This window comes from Lactuca virosa, chromosome 2 (assembly GCF_052849685.1).
Source record: "Lactuca virosa cultivar CGN04683 chromosome 2, Lactuca_virosa_CGN04683_v6, whole genome shotgun sequence".
NCBI classification, from domain to species: Eukaryota; Viridiplantae; Streptophyta; class Magnoliopsida; order Asterales; family Asteraceae; genus Lactuca; species Lactuca virosa.
Window position 1 is genome coordinate 189,073,737 of NC_136427.1, and position 22,161 is coordinate 189,095,897.

Consider the following 22,161-nt stretch of genomic DNA (forward strand, 5'->3'; position numbering starts at 1 on the left):
TGTATGATTAGTTAAACTGATGGACTCTTACTTGATTGATTGATAGTTATATAATATGGGATGATGGTAGAATGGCTCTGGCTATAATCCTAATGGCCGAGGTATCACGAGAGTGGTCGTGATCCAATATCAAAAAAGTAGTCACGAGCCCGAGCCCGTGTCACGAAAGTGGCCGTGGATAGATATCACGAAAGTGGTCGTGAGTAGTTATCACGAAAGTGGTCATGAGTCTATATTTGTATGCATAGTTGTTACAATGAAATATATGGTATATTATGAAACTCATTAAACTTTGTGTTTACGTTTTAAAGTTAAATGTTTTCCAGGTTGTTCTTCTGACAAGAGGAAGGATGCGGCTTGACTGCACACACGTATAGAGATATTATGTTTTTGGATTTCTGCAAACTCAGATTTATATTTTGACTTGGTTTATGATGTTGGAAACTATATAATACTTTTTTATCTTTTATGAAAAATGATTTTGGGATGTTTACTTATATTTTAAAAAGAAAAATTTGGTTGGAAATTTTGAACGTCACACTTCCTTATTTTTTTCTTGATCCCATGATCGTGATGGGTGTTTTATTATGTGCCATTTTCTATTTAGGACTCCAAAACCCGTTCCATGTCCTTCTTTGTAGATTTTTGTGCTAATTTGAACAATGACATCTTTTCATCTTGTGGATATGAGTATCCAGATATATCTTATCACAAAGGTAATACCTAAACTTGTATTCATTTCCATTCACTACAAATGGAAAGTCGAGTGCTTTACCGTGCAGAATGTCGTTGAATATCAGCAACACACCAAGTATATCCAGGTCATTGTTTGAACTCACCATACCAAAGTATGTATGCCAAAACCATAGGGCGAAGGCGAGGTAGGGGTGGAGCGAGGCGGATGAAAGGTATTGCTTGATACATGAAGACAATTAGGTTTTCGAGTAGGGAAGGTAGAAGCAACAGAAGAAGGAAGAGATCAGTGGTGGTGTGTCGATCACTACTACAAATGGGCGCACAGAAGGCACCTCATAAGATCCGATTGTTTAAAAAACCGGGTTCTAATATACAAAACCGGGCTTAATGAAGGCAAACTTTATAAGACCCGTTTTTTTATTAAGAAACCGGGATCTATTGTGTAACTAAAAAACTCGGTTTCTGTCACAACAACCGGGGCTTTAAGTAAAAATAATACAACCCGTTTTTTTTAAAAGAACCGAGCCTTAAAAGGGTAATACACGAATCACAGGAGGATCATTGAACCCATTTTTCAGCAACCGGGTTCTTTTGTACCTTAGCAAATCTTGGCACCTTTTGAACATATTCCCTATCTGCAACACTAAAAAACTAATTAGGAGATTTAAATATTAAACCTTATCAAACAAGTAAAACCCAGATAAAACTATCGATCATATATTTAATTTTAAAGATAACTTTTAAGATTATCACTAAAAAGCAAATAAGATTATAAGATAAAAACCTCTTTCTGAAAATAATAATAATAATAACAAACAAGATTATCACGTTAGACAAATCATGAAACAAAATCTATATTTTTTAACTTCATCAAATCAAATAATGATAACATATTTAAAGGATAATTTCCATTACTTTAGGGGATTGGTTAGTTTATTGCTATATATTATAGTTATTCCACCATGAACCCATACAGAAGATCAGAGGACGAGAAGAAACTAGAATCTGTTTGGTATGTATCTGTTACTTTTAATAGTATTACACTTCATCTGCAATTCCACTACATTAAAGATGACATATGTTGACACATATTTTATTGTTAATTTATAACAGGTAGAAAATTAAGACAAGCCATATAAACCAGAAGGGGATTGTAAGCTACAACAAAAGTATTCTTATTCCTTAGTTATTGGTACGTATCTCTAGTTGTAATGTTTATCAATAGCTTTACATTTGTTGATTTATTGAAATTCCAATGAATTAATTGATAGCATATTTGGACACAAAAATAAAAATTTGTTTATGTATGCAGAAGAACAGAGACCTCACATCATGAATGGTGGAAAAGTGTAAAGTACAACAGAATTACTATTCTCTTTTAAGTCTTGGTATGTATTCGTAATCCCACTGTTTGCTTTTATTAGCTTTACCATTTTCTGTATAATATGTGATTAGTTGGTTTTGGAAATAAAAATATAGTTTTCAAAGTAGTAATCCTTATTACCTGCAAAAACGTTATAGTATGATAGTAGGACGAAAATCTCTTTGTAATATGGAACTTAAGGTTAAGAGAGCCTATAATATAACCAATCACACAACAAATACATATTAGAACATATACATAATACTAATTCAAGAAGCTACTTTAACAACATTAGAAAGCACAAGATGCTAGTGAACCTCTGAGTCCGAAGTTAAGGCCTTCTTCATTGCAGATATGCAGTACACTAGTGCTCATATTTTCTTCCAAAAGTGGCTTGAACCTGAACTTGGCACATCTAGAAGCAAGAAGTTCTATGATCCTGCATCATCATGTAAAAAAAATGGAAAAATGAATATATATAAAAAGAGAAGATGAAGTATAAAACAAGATCAAATCCACAGAACTTGAAGAGAACATATTATAAGTATATTATCATGAAACACAAAGGCAATTAATTTTGAACAGCACAAACACAAACCTGCTGATGTATTTGCATACAAAAAGTCATCTTTTTTTTTTTTTTTACTTTGGAGTATGATAAGTAGTAAACAGAGAGAGGAGATTTCTAGTGTAAAGAAATAATAAATCAATGGAAAGTAATGAATACTTGATAAAATGAAGAGAAAATTGAATGATTGTATTTCTAAGCAACCAAAATCATAAACCAGGGAATGTTCCCTTCTCTCTATCACGAATGATACTGAGAGCCACGGTACAATTCTTACACCTCAGAACACTCCTTTCTTTATATTCTCATTTCTCTCTCTTCTAACAACCTTCTCAAATGACTGTTTTGCCCTTCTAGAGTATACCCGCATTACTCTTGGTTTGGGAACATGTTGTGCTAGTATTTCCCCATTTATATCAGAGTAGGTTTCCATTGTACGACATAAGGCATTCTGCAACACACTTATATTACTACTTGTATATCACTGCCAAATAATTATAAAATAAAAAATAGGGAGAGAGAGTTGTCTGTGCATCTTTAGTCATTAAATTTGCATAATCAAGGATGATAATCTTAAATGATGGGCAAGGATAACCATAACACCTGCATCACACAAGCAATATTAATCAAACTATGGCTATGATATGAGAGAATAAAAGTCAAATAAAGTTCATATGAGAGGGGTACTTAGAAAGTAATAAAAGAAGGTAAACTATCTTTGAGGTAGACATTGTATACCCTTGAAGCCCAGAACCAACAACAACTGCAACAAAATTCTTAATTTTAGATATTGTATACATTGATTCCACACTCATCACTATCGTTCAGCTCAAGAAGTCTGCATTTGTACAGTTCCTGACTCTAAAACCAAATAAACAACACTCAATAACCTAAAATTCCCAAACATATCTTATTAAATTTAGGGCGGGTTTTTTCATAACATTCTTTTACAACTGTTCGTCTGTAGTCAAACTAGCTAACAAGAAAGACCTCGTATTAAAATGTTGTGTTACATTTCTAACTCTACCTATTTATTTATCATCAAAGGCAAGGTAATGAGAAAATTACCAGAAAGAAACTAAAACAAACAAAAAAAAAGTTCAAATATAGGTACCATAGTGCTGGTTAACAATGGCGAGGGCAGTTGTAGTTTTGCCGGTTCCAGGTATGTCATTAAAAAGCCTGTGTGGACACTGCACCAACAAATCAACTCAACTCAATAATAGAGATCATGAAAAATCTTGGATTTTTAGTTTTAATAGCGTAATAGATGAGAATGTTGAAGGTCATCACTAGCCCAATAGAATCATGTTATTGTCTAGAAGAAGTTAGCATGTTCTAGAAAGATCTGGAAGATTCTAGAACATTATGGAATACTATGGAGGAGTCTAGAAGATGCCAGAAGATTCTAGAATACTCTAGAATGAGATGGAAGACCCTGGAAGGCTATGGAACATTCTAGAACACTATGGAAGGCACAAGAATGTCTATACTTATCTAGGACATTATAGAACATTCTAGAAACATATAAAAGTTTGTAATAGATATAGAATATGGTAGATAGTTCTAGAATAGTCATGAATGTATGTAGATCTAGAAACTTCCTATAAGGAGGTGGAAACACCTATAAATAGGTGTGGAGCTGATTTGCTCCAAACCATCCAACATCCAAACCATCCAAGAACGCCTCAAAGAGAGCAAAGTGTGTAGTAGTCTCACAAAGTGTAAGGTCTTCTTAAGTGTCTTAATAAAAGTCTTGTTGTTTCCCATACAAAGAGTCGTGTTCAACAATCTGGTATCAGAGCAAGGTTTCTTGATAGTGAGAACGAGTGATTCTCTTTGTATCGTGAGTAGTCTGTGACTCTGCAAGTTCGGTGTCGAAACTAGCTTGTTTGGTATTACCGAGGTACTGCCAACACGATGGGTGATCTCCAAGTCGTCGGAGGAATCAAGAAACTCAACAACAACAACTACAAAACATGGGAAACATGTATGAAGTCCTACTTACAAGGACAAGATCTATGGGAGGTCGTTGGCGGAAGCGAAACTACGCCGCCGGAGGAAGATGTTAATGGAGCTCTACACAAATGGAAAATCAAAGCAGGCAAAGCAATGTTTGCCTTGAAGACCACAATCGAAGAAGAGATGTTGGAGCATATTCGGGACGAGAACACACCGAAAGAAGCTTGGGAGACGTTTGTGACGCTTTTCTCAAAGAAGAATGATACGAGACTACAACTTTTGGAGAACGAGCTATTATCAATCTCACAACATGACATGATGATTGCTCAATATTTCCACAAGGTCAAGTCGATATGTCGGGAGATTACTGAACTAGATCCGCAATCCGTCATTACAGAAGCTCGAATGAAGAGGATCATCATCCATGGACTGAGGCCAGAATATAGAAGCTTCGTTATTGCTGTACAAGGATGGCCCGTTCAACCATCACTTGTAGAGTTTGAGAATTTGTTGGCCAGCCAAGAAGCTATGGCTAAGCAAATGGGAGGCATCATGCTGAAGAGTGAAGAAGAAGCACTCTACACAAGTAAAAGTCGGAGGAATTTCAAGCCACCTTCTAAAGAAGGATACAAAAATGCTGACAAAGGGAAGAGTCAGCCAGGAACCTCACAACCATGGAGATCTCAAAAGACCGACAATAAGAGTTCTCGGGGGAGGAGGTTCGAAGGAAACTGCAACAATTGTGGAAAGTGGGGCCACATGTCCAAGGATTTCTGGTCAAAGAAAAAGTCTGTGGAAAGCAATGTCGTAACTTCCAAAAAGGAAGTAGAGGATGAATGGGATGCTGAGGCACTATTTACTATAGAAGAGAAAAAGACTAAAAGAGGACGGTTAATGTTCCTGGAGGCCAGGGTAAATGGAGGATACACCAAGGCATTGGTAGATACAGGTGCATCTCATAATTTCCTTGCTGAAGATGAAGCTAGGAAGCTGGGCATCAAATACACCAAAAATCCAGGCCGGTTGAAAGTCGTCAACTCTTTATCCAAGCCTATCATTGGTGTTGCATGTGGAGTACATCTTAATATAGAAGAATGGGAAGACACCATAGACTTGACAGTGGTGCATATGGATGACTATCGTATGGTATTGGGAATGGATTTCCTAGAAAACGTACAACCCTGGTCATTTGAGAGAGATGATACCATGCATATCACTAAGGGTTCAATAATTCACATTGTACCCTTGATGAGAAATAGGATTGGATCCCAAATTCTATCAACTATGCAACTCGAAAAAGGTTTCAAGAAGAGTGAGACAGATTTTATGACAACCTTAAAGGAGGAAGTTATTCCCTCGATGATGGATGTTCCAAAGGAGAATAAGAACATGACGTCAACAGAGTTGCATAAAAAGTCGCATCTTAGACGAAAAATTGAACATGTGATGGAGAAACTAGATAAGGCGAAAAAGAAGAAAAACACATTAATTCATAAGAGCAAAGTAGAATCTCTCAACGGAGCAACATCTAAACGAGATGAGCAGATCAATAAGGGATTACATCATAACATGTTAATATTACGGAAATTTTCCAAAGCTTGTAAAAGGGACAACCCACATGCTTACAAGTTTACCAAAGGGAGGCATAAGAAACTATATAAGAGAGTTCAACGGGGTCAGGAACAATATTATGGTGCAACAAAAGACAACCACGAATGTCGTTGTCAACTATGGAAACAATATACGAAGCAACGACTGCAGCAACTGAGGAAAAACAAAGCATGTGGAAGAGAAAAAGTTCTCAAGGAAGAAGTCAATATGAGACACATAAAGACTAAGGACCAAGTAGCAGACGAAGTTCACAAAGGGTGAAGTACTGAAAAATATGAGGGCTTTAATTATCAGCTCAACATGGTACAACGAATAAGGGCTAGTGTTGAGGGGGAGTGTTGAAGGTCATCACTAGCCCAATAGAATCATGTTATTGTCTAGAAGAAGTTAGCATGTTCTAGAAAGATCCGGAAGATTCTAGAACATTATGGAATACTATGGAGGAGTCTAGAAGATGCCGGAAGATTCTAGAATACTCTAGAACGAGATGGAAGACCCTGGAAGGCTATGGAACATTCTAGAACACTATGGAAGGCACAAGAATGTCTATACTTATCTAGGACATTATAGAACATTCTAGAAACATATAAAAGTTTGTAATAAATATAGAATATGGTAGATAGTTCTAGAATAGTCATGAATGTATGTAGATCTAGAAACTTCCTATAAGGAGGTGGAAACACCTATAAATAGGTGTGGAGCTCATTTGCTCCAAACCATCCAAGAAAGCCTCAAAGAGAGCAAAGTGTGTACTAGTCTCACAAAGTGTAAGGTCTTCTTAAGTGTGTAGTAGTCTCACAAAGTGTAAGGTCTTCTTAAGTGTCTTAATAAAAGTCTTGTTGTTTCCCATACAAAGAGTCGTGTTCAACAGAGAAAAATAATATCAATTTCGAGCTGAAATGGCCCCGTTTGAAATTCATAGATAAACACATCGAAAATTCTCTCGAAATTGAAATAGAAAACACTAAATTTTTTTTTTGAATTATACATGCGGCTTTTACGTTGGTGGACTTGAGCTCGAACAACTATGTATTGGTGAGCAACATCTTTGACTCGCCTGGGTCGGCTGGAATACTGATTTTGCACACATACAACAAAACATAAATCAGCAGATAGGAAACAAAAAACAAAGAGAGATTATGAGAGGTTTAACTGTTAATTCTCGCCTCAAGGTCGAGAGCTCTTCAGCAATGGCGGCATCCCCTCTCACACTCTAACTTTCCCACACTTTTGTTTTTGTTTGAGGAGGAAAAGTAGTGAATATGAATAGATTCAGTTCTAATTATATAGAGTAACAGGGAATCAGATGTTTGGGGAAAAATCCCACATAAGATGATTACTGTGGGAGGTTTTGAAGTTGGGGAGGAGAGATGAAGATGAAGATGAGATTTGTGTTTGTTTCGTATGCCTGATATTATAAAATACATTTAGCAGATGAGAAGACTTTAGGCGGGAAAACAAAGAAATCATTCCCGCTAAATTTTTTATTTTTTATTTATATGCATTCTATTTTTGTTGGGTATTTTTTTTATTTATATGCATTCTATTTTCTAAAGGTATTTTTATCTCTCTATCAACTTTTATGAATTATGTTTAGGTCTAACATGCCAAAAATATGAGTAAATAATTTGTTTTATTATTAGAACTAAATCGAAATAATAAATAGAAACAAGTTGTTTAATTATCTTATTCATTTTAATTGATTGATCGTTTTTTTTAACATCATATTAACTCTAATAATAATGATACTAATAATTTATTTTATTACCTACTTTATTATATTACTTGATTTATTGTCCGTTTGAACATTACAAGAATATTAATCTAACTTATTGAATGTAGAAATAACATATTTTTATTACTGACAGGCACTCGATCCTCCAAATAACCATCCGTATCGTAAGAAAAAAAAGTGTTTAATGGTAAAACCGAGAGCACGATAGCAAGGCCACCGTTACGAGGAGAAATTGTATTTTCCTGTGTTGAAAATCTAAACATTACATTCGGAAAAACCAAAGGTAAAGGGAAACGAAAACATAAACGTAATGGTAAAGGTAAAGGTACAACTCCTATATAAAATAATATTTGGAAGAAAATATCTATATTTTGGGATTTACCATGTTGGAAGCACTTGCAGGTTCGACATTGTCTTGACATTATGCATATCGAAAAAAATGTTTGTGAAAGCTTGATAGCCTTATTGTTAAACATCAAGGGGAAAACAAAAGATGAGGTTAATGTTCGAGATGACATGGTTGAAATGGGGATTCGACCCGAGCTTGCTCCTATTAAGAATACTGGAAAGCGCACGTATCTTCCAGTAGCTTGTTATACCATGTCAAAGGTCGAGAAAACAAATTTTTGCAAGTGCTTGCATGGTGTGAAGGTTCCATCCGGCTATTCTACTAACATTAAGAAGTTAGTGTCAATGAGTGAACTAAAACTTCTTGGTATGAAGTCTCATGATTGTCATGTTTTAATGGCCCACATGATTCCTATTACAATTCGTGGAATATTACCAGATCGCCTTCGACACACAATCACAAAGTTATGTTTGTTTTTCAACATGATTCATTCAAAAGTTATTGATCCTGAAGTGTTGGATTCATGGCAAAGTGATATCATCTTAACGTTATTCCAGCTTGAGATGTATTTCCCACCTTCATTTTTTGATATCATGGTTCATCTAATATCTCATATTGTTAGAGAGATAAAGTACTTTGGGCCGGTATACCTACGATACATGTATCCATTTGAGAGATATATGGGTGTCTTAAAAAGGTATGTAAGGAATAGATATCGACCAGAGGGTAGTATTGTTGAAGGATACGCTACAAAGGAGGTAATTGAATATTGTACTGACTATTTACAAGGTGTTACAAGTATTGGCATACCGAAATCACAACACGAGGGTAGACTTGTAGGATATGGGACAATTGGATTGAAACGGGTAACTCCAAATAAAGAAGACTTGCATCTGGCACATTTTAGAGTCCTACAACATATGACGATCATTGCTCCATACGTAAACGAGCACAAAAGATATATAGAAATGTCGAATAGTGGTAAGAGCAAAAGATGGTTGATTACAGAACATAACAAAAAATTCTCACAATGGTTAAAAGACAAAGTGAAAGCAAGTTATGGCGTGAACAATGTTGATCAAGCTGTGGTAAATCTAGCAAATGGTCCCGAACATGTTGTGGCAACGTACCAAGGGTACGACATTAATGGTTATACATTCTACACTAATCAACAAGATAAAAAAAGTACACTTCAAAATAGTGGAGTAACGTTAATAGCCTCAACAGAATTATATGGAGATAATCATGATGCAAGGTCAAGGATAGCTAAAGAGTCATATTATTGTGTCATTCAAGAAATATGGGAATTAAAATATGATACCATTATTATACCTATGCTTAAGTGCAAATGGGTTGACAACCAACGAGGTGTTAAAGTTGACAATGATGGGTTTACAATTGTTGACCTTTCCACAAACGGTTATGTATCAGAACCATTCATTCTAGCTAAACAAGCTAGCCAAGTATTCTATGTCGAGGACCCAAAAGACTCGAAAAAGCACATCGTCATGCATGGAAAACGACATATACTTGGTGTTGATGATGTTGTGGACGAGGAAGAGTACGATCAGTTTGACGAGCTACCCCTATTTTCTATCGGCATTCCATCTTCAAATGATGAGGTTGACGACACTACTTACTTAAGGTCAGATCACAATGAAGGATTATGGGTATCATAAAACCATGTACTTTGAAAGGTAATAAACGAATTATTTGATACAAAACAAACAAATATAATTATAAATTTGTAGTAATCTAGTACAACCATTGTATTAACATATTTTCTTTTATTTGCAGGACAAAATCACAACAAAATACATTACAATATCAAATACCAAATATGTGTAACAAAATTTCCAAACTAAGTTTGTTTATATTTTATTTAATGTATGTCAATATTTCAGTTTCAGTTTGACTTTGAATGTGGTACCTTGCTTTATCAATAGTTTTAATATAATAGGATGTAGTATTGTTTTTTTTCCATATGTACTCTTATATTTATATTAATTAATTTTTTAAATAAAATAGCTTCATGATTAAGTAAAATTGTAACACCTTGTTTCGGGTCATTTCATAATTTGGGGTTGTGACCCGAAGATCAAGTATCATAAGGCTTCAGGTTTACATGGGTGTTAACATTGTAAAGAGAAGTGATTGATAATATAATTGAAACAAAATCAAACTTTGATGTATATTTACCAATATAACATTGATCTCCTGTAGTGCCGAATCCAAAATTTAAACTCATGGTATACAGACTGGATTAGCACTGAGCCCAAAACATCAGTTTGGCCTGCCTGTCGGGACCACAGCTCATGTCTGGATTGCTCCCGAGCCCACAACATAAGACTGGCTTGCCCCAAAGTATAATGAAGAAAACTCACCTCACAATGTCGAATTGAACTGAAAACCTCCGACTGCTGACTCACCAAAAATCCCAAACTATCACAATAAACGAATACTAATCAACAGTTGGGATATCAATCTTGGCTAAGGGCCAAACATAGGGTAATAGTCCATTTTACCCTTTCCCTAATTTGGGTCAAGGCCCAACTCCAAATCCTTGATCCAAGGTCCAAATATATAAGGCCCACAATTGGCCCAATTTTCCAAATTGGGCCCAACTCTTTAATTGGGCCTCATTCTAAGGTCCATTCCCATAATTAGCCCAAGAAACTTCTATTTAGAAAGCCCAGCAAGGGCCTAAGCCAAACTGGCCCAAAGGTGGCCCAAATCCGAAGACCAACTCGCAAAACCCATCAGAGGGCGTACGTAGGGTGTACCCCGAAGCTACGCGGGGCGTACGCAAGCCTCACATTGACTGGAAACGAGGGCGTTGACCGCGTACACAAGGGTGTCGTAGTTATCTTGTTGATTCCATTCGTATGCACCATGGAAATTTTTTTCTCATTGCACCATATTTGCAAAAGTACAATAATTTCTTATCTTTATTATTATTGTTTTGTTTTTTTTCTTATTATTTATACTAAATGTTTAAACATTTCTAGTAAGCATTGGGTGCTCTTGGTGATTTCCCTTCGCAATCGCGTTGTCTATATTTTGGATTCTCTTAAGGATCGTATAGAAAAGTCTGCCGACTACCATTACCTGCTCAAAAAACATGTGGACATGTAAGAAATTATTTACATCATAGCAACATATAAATCTTTTTATTATTTTGAACACAACACTTGTTTATTTCTTTTAAGGGCTTTCATGAGGTATAAAAAGACACTTCAACTCCAATTGGATGGATTTTTGCTGAGGTAATTCATCTTGTTATATACCAAAACAAATAATTGTTGTAGTTTCATTTGTTTGATTAGTGTTTATTTTTTGCTACAATTTTTAGTGCAACCAACAACTTGGTGGTTTAGAGAGCGGACATTATGTAATGCGATGGATGTTTGATTTCTTGACGACAAGACAACATGGATTTCCAAGTAAAGTAAATACCTTTTTAATATTTGTTGATTTTGTTTATTGCAACAAAATATTTATTCTGTTAATGAATATTTTTAATTTTACATTTAATATAGTCCGGTAGCATTTGAGATGACAAAAGTCCCTTTGAGGAAAAGATGTTGCTTGCAACTGTTGCTACCTGGTCTAGAGAGTTTTTGAATAACTATATGAATGATGTGGTCCTCTAAAAAACATATATGGTTAGTTATTGAATTCAAAAACTTCCTAACTTTGGTTTAATTATCTTTTGTTGGAGTTCTTACATTTTTACTTTCATTTGTTTGTTTTTCAGGGACGTTAGAAGAAACAACCACTACAATTGATTTTTCGGACAATCCCTGTGCCAAGTCAAGACAAATGTTTTTTTTTTTTTTTGTAAGTTTTCATGCAAGTTGTATGATGTATGAAATTACCAAATCCATGATTTCTTTTGCTACTTAGACAATTGTATTTGTTTGATTATATTTTTATCAATGACTATTATGGTTTATTTAACATTTCCACATAAAAAACATTGTTTATTAATATGTCTTATAAATTGATAGTCTATAAGTATTGTACTGTTATTTTTATAAAATGATATTAAAAAAAAAATATAAGAGTGTTAAAGGAACCGGTTGCTTATCTAGAAACCAGGTTCTAAACCTATTGTGAAAAAGCGTAAAAGTCTATTATGACCCGGTTATTTGTATGAACCGGTATATATTTTGTTTTCATATGCCTCGGTTATATTGAAGGGAACCGGTTCTAATATTCGTATATAGTTGGCACGGAAAGTGTTATATGACCCGGTTATGTAAATGCAAACTGAGCTCTATTTGTAATAAAAAGACCCGGTTTAGAACCGGGTCCTATTTCGGACTCCACATAGGACTCGCCAGCATCAAACCCGGTTGCAAAACCGGTTTCTTTAAGCTATTTAACCGGTCTGTTAGTGCTTTTTGTAGTGGTGGATGAAGGAAGGGTGGTGTGAGGATTCTCGTGATTGTGGTGATGCCGATGGTGAAGGAAAGAGAAAGCGTGAGAGAAGGGTTTATGCTAAAGAAAAATACAGTACAATGATAGGTACAAAAGAAAAAAAAGGGTAAATTGGTCATTTTATAATTGTTTACCTTCATTTTTTAATAGAGGTAGCAAAAAGAACTAACAATGCAATGTTTTAAAACCATAAGTACTAACGATGTACGTTTCTGATAGTTATCTTTAAAATGATACTTTTTAAAATACAATAAGGACCAAAAGTGAAATTTTGTCAATATAAACAATGTCGGCCGAAAACCGATAACTATGTAACTTTTCTGAGTACAAGTTACACCATTCCTCCTCAATCTCTTCTCTTCTCACTGATGATGGTGACTGTCTTGGTGGTCTTCCTTGTATTACTTCTGATTAACCAAGGAGTTTCACAGACAAACAACAGCCAAAACAATATTAACACACCCATCATATCATTCTGTGATCGTAACCCTCCGATAATTCCATCAAGTTTTATCAACAACCGCAATTCATCCCTAGCTGAAATCAGAAGAAAACTATCAAGGAGCGATGTATTCTTTGCTACAGCACAGAGTTCAGCAGAAGGGGACTTGGTCTTTGGAGCTGCCCAGTGCAGGAACTACCTCTCCACAACCCAGTGTCTGGCTTGTTTTGATGCGGGTGCGTCTCAACTAACCAGCTGCGCTACTGGCAAATTTGCTTATGTTTTCTTGGATAACTGCTTTGTAAGGTAAACTTCTCTTGTATCTACTATGTTCGTTTGCAATTAATTGTTCCGCTATTAAATTTCGATTTTTAATTTATACCGTCATTCAACTTTTAGCATTTTATAAAGTCTCCATATAATTCAAAACCATTTATTTCACTTCTTTCACTTCAACAATTGAAAATGGGTTATCCATAAAATTTACATCATGATTAGAAAGCTTCTTAAAATGAAAACATAGCTTGATTCAGATTGACGAGAGTGGAGTTTTCTGTGGTGTTTGTCTTCCTCTTAATGGTATGATGGTGTCTCCTGTTCAATTTGTCAATGATATTATTTTCATTGGGGAATGGTCTAGGGAGAAACATTTGATTTGATAAGCATACTTCATTGTTTTCAACTATCCTCTATCCTTAAAATTAATCGAAAAAAGGAAGATCTTGGGTGTTAGGGAGAATCCTATTGAAGTTGTTCTCGTAGCCAATAGATTCATGAGGCGTTCTAGTGGTACTCTTCCTTTCATGGATCTCGAAGTTCTGGTGGGCATCTCGATTTCTAGAGTTCATCATTCCCCCCGATTATTGAGTAATTCAATTCTAAACCTTCAAAATAGAAATCTTAAACTCTTTCTTTTGGTGGGAGACACACCCTTTGCAAATCATCTTGGGGAGTTGAGTTTGCACTTCTTTTCCCTTTACAAAGCTCCGGCCAAAAAACATTAACACCTTGGAAAGCATACGTAGCCGTTTCTTTTGGGGGGACATATAGACGAGAAAGAGGTGGTTTGTATCGCATTGAAAAAACATTAATTCTCCCAATCGCCAATGAATGGAGAGGGGGACTTTGATAAGCCTTGACCTGATATCACACCTTATAATAATCAAACAGTAATTTAACACAGAAAAGCAAGAACAATCTAGATAATACAAAAGCTAGGTTTCCATCATTTCTAAGAGGATGGTTCGATTCTCTCCTTTTTTTTTTTTCTTAAGGTACTCGGACAATGATTTCTAAGCCAACCCAAATGTGGTCGGTGATGTTGGTGTAACAATAATTCAATTATGTGGCAATCAGTCAGCATCTCATCCAAAAAGTTTTATCCAGGCTGTAGATGGGTTGTTATCAGATATTAAAGATGCAACCCCCAAAACCTCTAATTTCTATGTAGCATCCACAAGGCAAATCAAAAATGAAAATGTAACTATGTATGCGATTGCACAATGTGTTGAAAAAACAACCCGTACCTTTTGCCAAAACTGCATCAATGCAGTGTATACCGATTTATTTAATTGTCTACCTAACACGGAAGGTACGTCAGTCTACATGAGCTGTTTTGCAAGGTATTCAGAGACCCCATGCTTCAATTATAACCAGACAATTGACATCAGGAATCTCTTAAAAGGTTAGACACTTTTATTCATTTCTAATCTAACTATACCTAAATCCTTTAAATGTTTCCTTTTATATGATCGTATATGATCACAGGGAAGTCAAATAGTGTACCCAAAATTGCTGGAACAGTTTGTGGTGTTGGTCTATTCATTTTGATTATTTTGTGGTTAATGTTTCGAGTATGGAAGAAGTCTAAGAAGACAAAAGAAGGTAATTGTGAAACTGTGAGTGTGTGAGAGAGGTATTAGTATATTTTTAATGCAATATTATGTTTGGTTTCATCATATACTAATTACATTTATCTATATGTATTTGGAATATGTGATGCCTTTAGGTGAACCAGACCTCGACGTGGCAATTAGATACAATTATAAACATCTGCAATCAGCAACGAATAATTTCAGCCGAGAGAATCTTTTAGGGAGAGGAGGTTCTGGCGAAGTGTTCAAGGTAATAAAATTGAACCTTTCGTATTGCATTTCTAATATTATCAGTAAAAGCTTGTGTTGCTATTACGTAGTTAAATGATATCGCTTTGATTTGAATACCACATTTTCCAACTGGAAAGTTTTCTTCTTTATTTCCTTGTATAACGAATTAAGTTCAGATATTAGAGATCAAATGAGATTACTGTTATTTCTTTTCTATTTATGTTTGAAGCAATAAAACGTAACCGAAGTAAACAAACACAAAAGTTATGGTCGTTTGAACGTGAACTTCTTTTGACTCAGTTTGTCCTTTTCCCACTTAAATGTCCGAAACACTTTGCTTGAATCAAGTAACTGCATTAAGACATAACTTTGTTATATGTCTAATTTCTTCTGTATGCTTTTATCAGGCAGTTCTTGATGCTAACAACATCGTGGCAATTAAGAAAATTGAAGTAGGGTACCCTAATAAAGTGAAAGAAGAATTTGAAAATGAAGTGAAGCTCATAAGTAACGTACACCATCGAAATCTTCTCCGTCTCCTAGGTTGGTCAAGTGAAGGATCCAATCTACTCCTTGTCCTGGAATACATGTCAAATGGCAGCCTTGACAGATTCTTATGGGGTAAGTAATAATTTGAATGTACATTGTCAATGATAATTATCATACTTAAAATCGATGGTATACTAATAAATGTCTTCATAATGGAGGTGCAAAAAAGGGGACTTTGAACTGGAAACAACGATATGATATAATATTTGGGATAGCGAGGGGTCTTCGTTATCTACACAATGAATTCTATGTAAATATCATTCATAGAGACATAAAGTCAAGCAACATTCTCCTAGATCATGATTTTCAACCAAAAATAGCAGATTTTGGGTTGGCAAGGTTTCTCCCCGATGATCAAAGTCATCTTGTTAGTAACCAGTTTGTAGGGACACTGTAAGTTGACTAACAAAATATTTTCCTTTAGTTCCACATACCGATCTAATCCAATTCTCAATCTCATATTTCCATATAACTATATAATAAAAAAAAAACCAGGGGCTACACAGCGCCAGAATACGCACGTCATGGTATTTTATCAGACAAAGTTGATACTTACAGCTTTGGAATTGTGATTCTTGAAATCATTAGTGGACGAAGGTGTACCAACATGAACTTTGATAGACCATCCATGGATTACCTCCTAGAACATGTGAGATACCACCTTAATACTTTTTCCATTCTCTAAATTAATTTAATTTAATGACATTAAGAAGATAAAGAATCATTAATAAAAATATTTGCTACTATTTGATAAACAGGCCTGGACGACGTATGAGAACAAACAACATATTAAGCTCATTGACGAGACATTAGATGTGAACGATTACCACAAAGAACATATTATGCAGATAATTGAGATTGCTTTGTTGTGCACTCAATCACCAACTTCAGAAAGACCGAATATTTCAGAAGTTATTCTGATGCTAACAGATGGCCAATCAATGTGGAACAGACAGCTAACCAGACCTACTGTCATTGATCATGATAGGAGGATTCATATAGGCTCTTGAGATGAGAATATATTGCTAATGTTTCTTGAACGCCAAAGAATTTAGAGGCAAATTAAAGAGTAGCTGCTTAGTGTTCAAGTATATGAACAAGTAGAAATCATGGAGAAGAGAATTAATGTTGCAACGGTTTGCTAATTTTACATCAAAGCCAGATATTCCTTAATCACGGTTTATCATAGTGTGTTGCATATATGCTTTAGTCTCTTGAAGCTTTTAATATATGTTTTATTTGCTAAATTAAGGTTAGTTTGACAAATACTTTATTTCATAGTAAGTTCACTAATTATGATTTATTATCTATGAAGTTCAATAATAGTCATGATTTTCTACCTTTACTCCGTTAAAAAACTAACATTTGGGTATTTAATCACCAGCTGAAAAAGTTCGACCATGTCAAAAGTTATTCTGATGCAAACAAATGGCCAATTAGTGGGGAATAGACAACTAATTTTAAAAAAAAAACTATACATTGTTTTCATTAATGGTGCTCAAAACTTCTAGCTTGTGTCCCACTACTAAGCATTTAAGTTACTTTATTTCAAATAAGTGGTACATGACTACACATAAATTACTATTAGCACTTCTTTATTTTTAGCCTTGGCAGTTTCTTATTTTTGGTATTTAAATGGTCTGTATTGTATACCCAATCAAATGTGGGCAGAAAAATTGAATACGGAATCTCTTCACAACAAATTGTTCCTTTGTTTTTGTTTTTGTTTTGTTTTTTTTTCTTTTTCATGTTCTCCCTGTTCTGTATCAATTAATCTTGTTCAGTTTTGTCTTCCAACAAATTTGGTATCAAAGCCAGAACCATGACAAGCAATGGTACGAGTTCTACAACACAACTCTAAATTCCAGTTTTTAAGGGGGAGAATTACGATCTTTGGAGTCTCAAAATGAAGACAATGTTGAAGTCCCAAGAGCTATGGGATTTGGTGGAATATGGGTATGCACAGGCTCTATTCTTCATCCAATCAGCATTGGATGATGAGTTTTTTCCATGTATTGTAGCAACAACAACCTCGCATGGGCAATTCTGAAACAAGAATTTCTTGGCGATCGAAAAGTCATTGATGTCAAACTACAATCTATTTGTCGTGAATTCGAGACCTTGGGCATGAAAGAGAAGGAAAAGGTGCAAGTTTTTCTTTCAACAGTATGAAATTGTCAGCCACATGAGGTCATACAGTGAAAGTGTTAGTAATGAAACCATAGTCAGTAAAGTTTTAGGGAGTGTGACCAAGGATTTCAATCTCATGGCTCCATTCAAGGAAATAAAGGACCTGCCCACCTATACTTTTGATGAATTAATGAGCTCTTTGATAGCTCATGAAGACATGATGAACATGTCTTCATGAGACTGCTGGAACAAGCAGAGAGAAGAACAGAAAGAAGAACAAAACCCTTAATGTCGATATTTCAACAAACTAAGACATAGAGAAGCTGATTGTTGGACCAAGAAACGAGAAGAACAAACCCCTGCAAACTTTTCTGAAAAAATTTAAGAGGAAAGTAAGTTATGCATGACACATTCTTCCACAGTTGATACATACATCGAATGGAGTGTGGTTTGTGGACAACGGATTTTCAAACCATATGTCTGGAATAAAGTCTTTGTTTAAAGAGCTTGTTGAGACTCAAAATGGTGTAGTTCGTCTTGGAAACAACAAATGCAGTGCAAGTTGAAGAACAAGGTACAATCACCATCAAAACCACTCAAGGTAATGCAAAACTTCTTCATGATGTGCAATACATTCCTAACTTAGCCCATAGTTTGCTAAGTGTTGGGAAATTAATGAGTTCCTGTTATGTTGTCCTTTTTGATGATGGGTATTGTTAGGAACCGGACCGGGTACACGCAGCGGAAACACTATCACACACACAAACACACGAAGGAAATAAAGCAAGAAGGAACACAAGGATTTTACGTGGTTCGGATTCGGTGTAAATCCTACGTCCACGGGCGCAACTAGATTTTATATTAACTCACTATAAGATTACAAATGGTAATATCACTCGACACAAATACAAAGAGTTACATCGCACATATATATACTGAGAGACGAGCCGTTTTGTTTGACCAGCCACCATTTGAATTTTCTTCCATTCACATGTTACGGCCGAAACAAAATTGCACATGGATTCCATTAAACAATTAATACTTTTGCCGTCCACTCACCGTCCAATAAACAAATATTAAACAATTCAATTGTTTAATTTGTCAAGTTACATTTATGGCCCTTGAACTCTTAGGAACTTGTCAATTTGTTCATGACTCCATAAATCTTAACAATCTCCCACTTGGAGACTTGAACAAATTAGTCTTTCTTCGCCATCCAACTCTCAATTACTCCAGAAATCTTAAAAAAAAAACAACCAAGTCCTTCAAGCTTCCAGTTCCAAAGAACAAGCTAAAACTTAGTCTGATTTCTCTAGTTGCAGCCGCCCCTCATCATCAATTTCTAGAAGGGCCAGTTAAAGCTCCCACTAGCTCCAACTCAGCCGTGGCTAATCCCGCCACCAACTCATCCTCTGTCTCAACCGGTTTGGACACTCCACCAGATCCAGAGATACACCGAGGACCACTAACACTCTCCCAACTTTGCAAACATTCAACAGGAGAGAATTTTTCAGTCTTAGTCTTTAAAACCCAACGGCTCTTTGTAACTGTACCCGAAACACGTCCCGTGCTCCCACTGTCACAGAATCCCCTGAATGGTTTAGACTTTCGAACTCGTTCAGCTAACATCTCTTTGGCTCCAGAATTCATGTTTGCAAAATGAACTATCTTAGCCGTAGATTTAGCGAACCAGATTTTGTCTTGCTTAACAGGGACGGTCATACTTCCCTCAGCAGGTACCTCAACCATATATAATGACCCACGCTTCAAACCTTGAGCAATCACCGAATTATCATTGACCACCATCCATTTACCACCACCAAACCTTACTTCCAGTCCTTGTTTATCCAGCTGACCAACAGAAATCAATTTTTTCTTCAGCTCCGGAATAACCCTGACATTCTTCAGGCTCCATGTAGTTCCTAATGAAGTAACTAGATCAATATCTCCCATGCCCGTTACCTGAAGCATCTCGTCATTTGCCAAACGTACCTTTCCAAAATCTCCTTCTTTCAAATTCACCATCGTTTCCCCGTTGTCCATGGCGTGAAACGAAGCCCCTGAATCCATGACCCAAGAGTCCACAGAACTTTCCATACTGAGTAACAATGCATCATCCCCAGAAAAATTCTGAGCATCAGCAATGTTCAATTCTTTCTTTGGACATTGACTCTTAACATGTCCCACTTCTTGACAGTTCCAACATTTCACATTCTTCAAAGTTCTAGAAGAACTTTTTCCCCGACTCCCACTGCTCCCACTATTCCTGCTATTCCCTCTACCTCTTCCGACATTTAATAAATCAGAAGAGGAAGATCCACCTTGATTCTTGCGTCTGATATCCTCGCCTAGAACCAAATCTCTAACCCCTTCAAAAGTCATACCACTAGTCCCCACGGAACTCGTAACAGCAGTAACTGTTCCGGACCAACTATCAGGTAGAGAAGCTAGTAGCAGCGAAGCTTGAGTCTCATTATCAAATTTAATTCCCACAGATGATAATCTGGACAGAATTGAATTTAGATTGTTAATGTGAACCGTAACTGAGCCTTCCTCATTCATCCTTGTAGTGAACAGCTCCTTCATCAAGAACACCTTGTTAGCCGCCGATGGTTTCTCATACATATTTGACACAGCCTCCATCATACCACGCGCCGTGGTTTCATTCATGATGTTGAAAGCAACGCTCTTCGTCAACGACAATGTAATAACCGCCTTGGCTTTCTTGTCCTTTGAGTTCCACGCATCTTCAGCAGCTTTTTCAATTTTCTTCGGTTTGTCTCCGAGTACCATGTCCAAGTCTTTCTGACATAGCAATGCTTCTAATTGCATTTTCCACCAGCTAAAATCAGAACCATTGAACCTTTCGATTATAATCTTGTCTTCAGCCATTACGGCAAACAAAAAAAATTAGGTACACTCGTGTGTGACAGAAAAAACGATCGTACCCTCCAAAACCTCGCTAACCTGGCTCTGATACCAGTTGTTAGGAACCGGACCGGGTACACGCAGCGGAAACACTATCACACACACAAACACACGAAGGAAATAAAGCAAGAAGGAACACAAGGATTTTACGTGGTTCGGATTCGGTGTAAATCCTACGTCCACGGGCGCAACTAGATTTTATATTAACTCACTATAAGATTACAAATGGTAATATCACTCGGCACAAATACAAAGAGTTACATCGCACATATATATATACTGAGAGAGGAGCCGTTTTGTTTGACCAGCCACCATTTGAATTTTCTTCCATTCACATGTTACGGCCGAAACAAAATTGCACATGGATTCCATTAAACAATTAATACTTTTGCCGTCCACTCACCGTCCAATAAACAAATATTAAACAATTCAATTGTTTAATTTGTCAAGTTACATTTATGGCCCTTGAACTCTTAGGAACTTGTCAATTTGTTCATGACTCCATAAATCTTAACAGATATTATTTAATCAGAGACAAAAAATATGGTCAGCCCATTGCTAGCATTCCAGTGACACAAAAATAGAATGTTTCCACTTAAAATTCCAACCATGGAGAAGTGTGCTTTAGTTGCTACTAATGAGTCAATCATTTGGAATCTACATTATGGTCACTTGAATATAAATGGGTTGAAATTATCACAATAAAAAATATGGTTTTGGGGCTGCCAAAATAGATAAATGGATTTTTGTGAAGGGTGTGTATGGGAAACAAACTCGAAAATCGTTTCTTATAGGTAAGACTTGGAGAGCTTCTTCTTGTCTTGAATTAGTACATGTCGATGTTTGTGGTCCAATGACTGTTGAATCGTTGGGCAAATGTTGATATTTCTTATTGTTTATAGATAATTATAGTCACAGGAGTTGGGTGTACTTCTTAAAAAAACAAGTCTGGGAAATTTGATTGCTTCAAAAATTTTAAGGCTTTTGTAGAGAAAGAGAATGGGAATAACATCAAAGTTCTTTTGTTTTCGATAATGGTGGTAAATTTAAGTCACTGAAAATTTAATGATATTTGTGAGTTAATTTCTATTCATAGGGAATTTAATGCTCCGTACACTCCACGACATAATGGAGTACGAAAAAAAACGAACCATTGGTGACATGGCGAGAAGCATGATTGCAACAAGAAATCTTCCAAAAAACATTTGGGTTGAAGGTGTTGCAGCTGCTGTATACATTTTGAACATCTCGCCTATAATGGTTGTTCTAAATCGAACTCC

At 35.8% G+C, this 22,161-nt stretch overlaps 2 protein-coding genes across 3 annotated transcripts; both read left to right on the forward strand.

Annotated features, from left to right (window-relative positions):
* The first annotated feature begins 8,358 nt into the window (after window positions 1-8,358).
* LOC145158039 (uncharacterized) lies at window positions 8,359-9,963 on the forward strand. The gene has a single exon (XM_079077000.1). It carries the CDS (start codon window positions 8,359-8,361, stop codon window positions 9,961-9,963), a length of 1,605 nt encoding a protein of 534 aa, XP_078933126.1.
* A 3,085-nt stretch (window positions 9,964-13,048) lies between these two features.
* LOC145159887 (putative cysteine-rich receptor-like protein kinase 33) lies at window positions 13,049-17,101 on the forward strand. 2 transcript variants are annotated; one of them, XM_079078938.1, is made up of 8 exons: window positions 13,049-13,475; window positions 14,444-14,853; window positions 14,937-15,053; window positions 15,178-15,293; window positions 15,682-15,895; window positions 15,982-16,216; window positions 16,319-16,472; window positions 16,582-17,101. In XM_079078938.1, exons 2-8 carry the CDS (start codon window positions 14,655-14,657, stop codon window positions 16,831-16,833), a joined length of 1,287 nt encoding a protein of 428 aa, XP_078935064.1. In that variant the 5' UTR covers window positions 13,049-13,475; window positions 14,444-14,654; the 3' UTR covers window positions 16,834-17,101. The 2 variants fall into 2 exon arrangements, with proteins under 2 accessions (XP_078935064.1, XP_078935065.1); XM_079078939.1 differs by having other exon boundaries at window positions 14,770-14,853.
* Window positions 17,102-22,161: the final 5,060 nt, after the last annotated feature.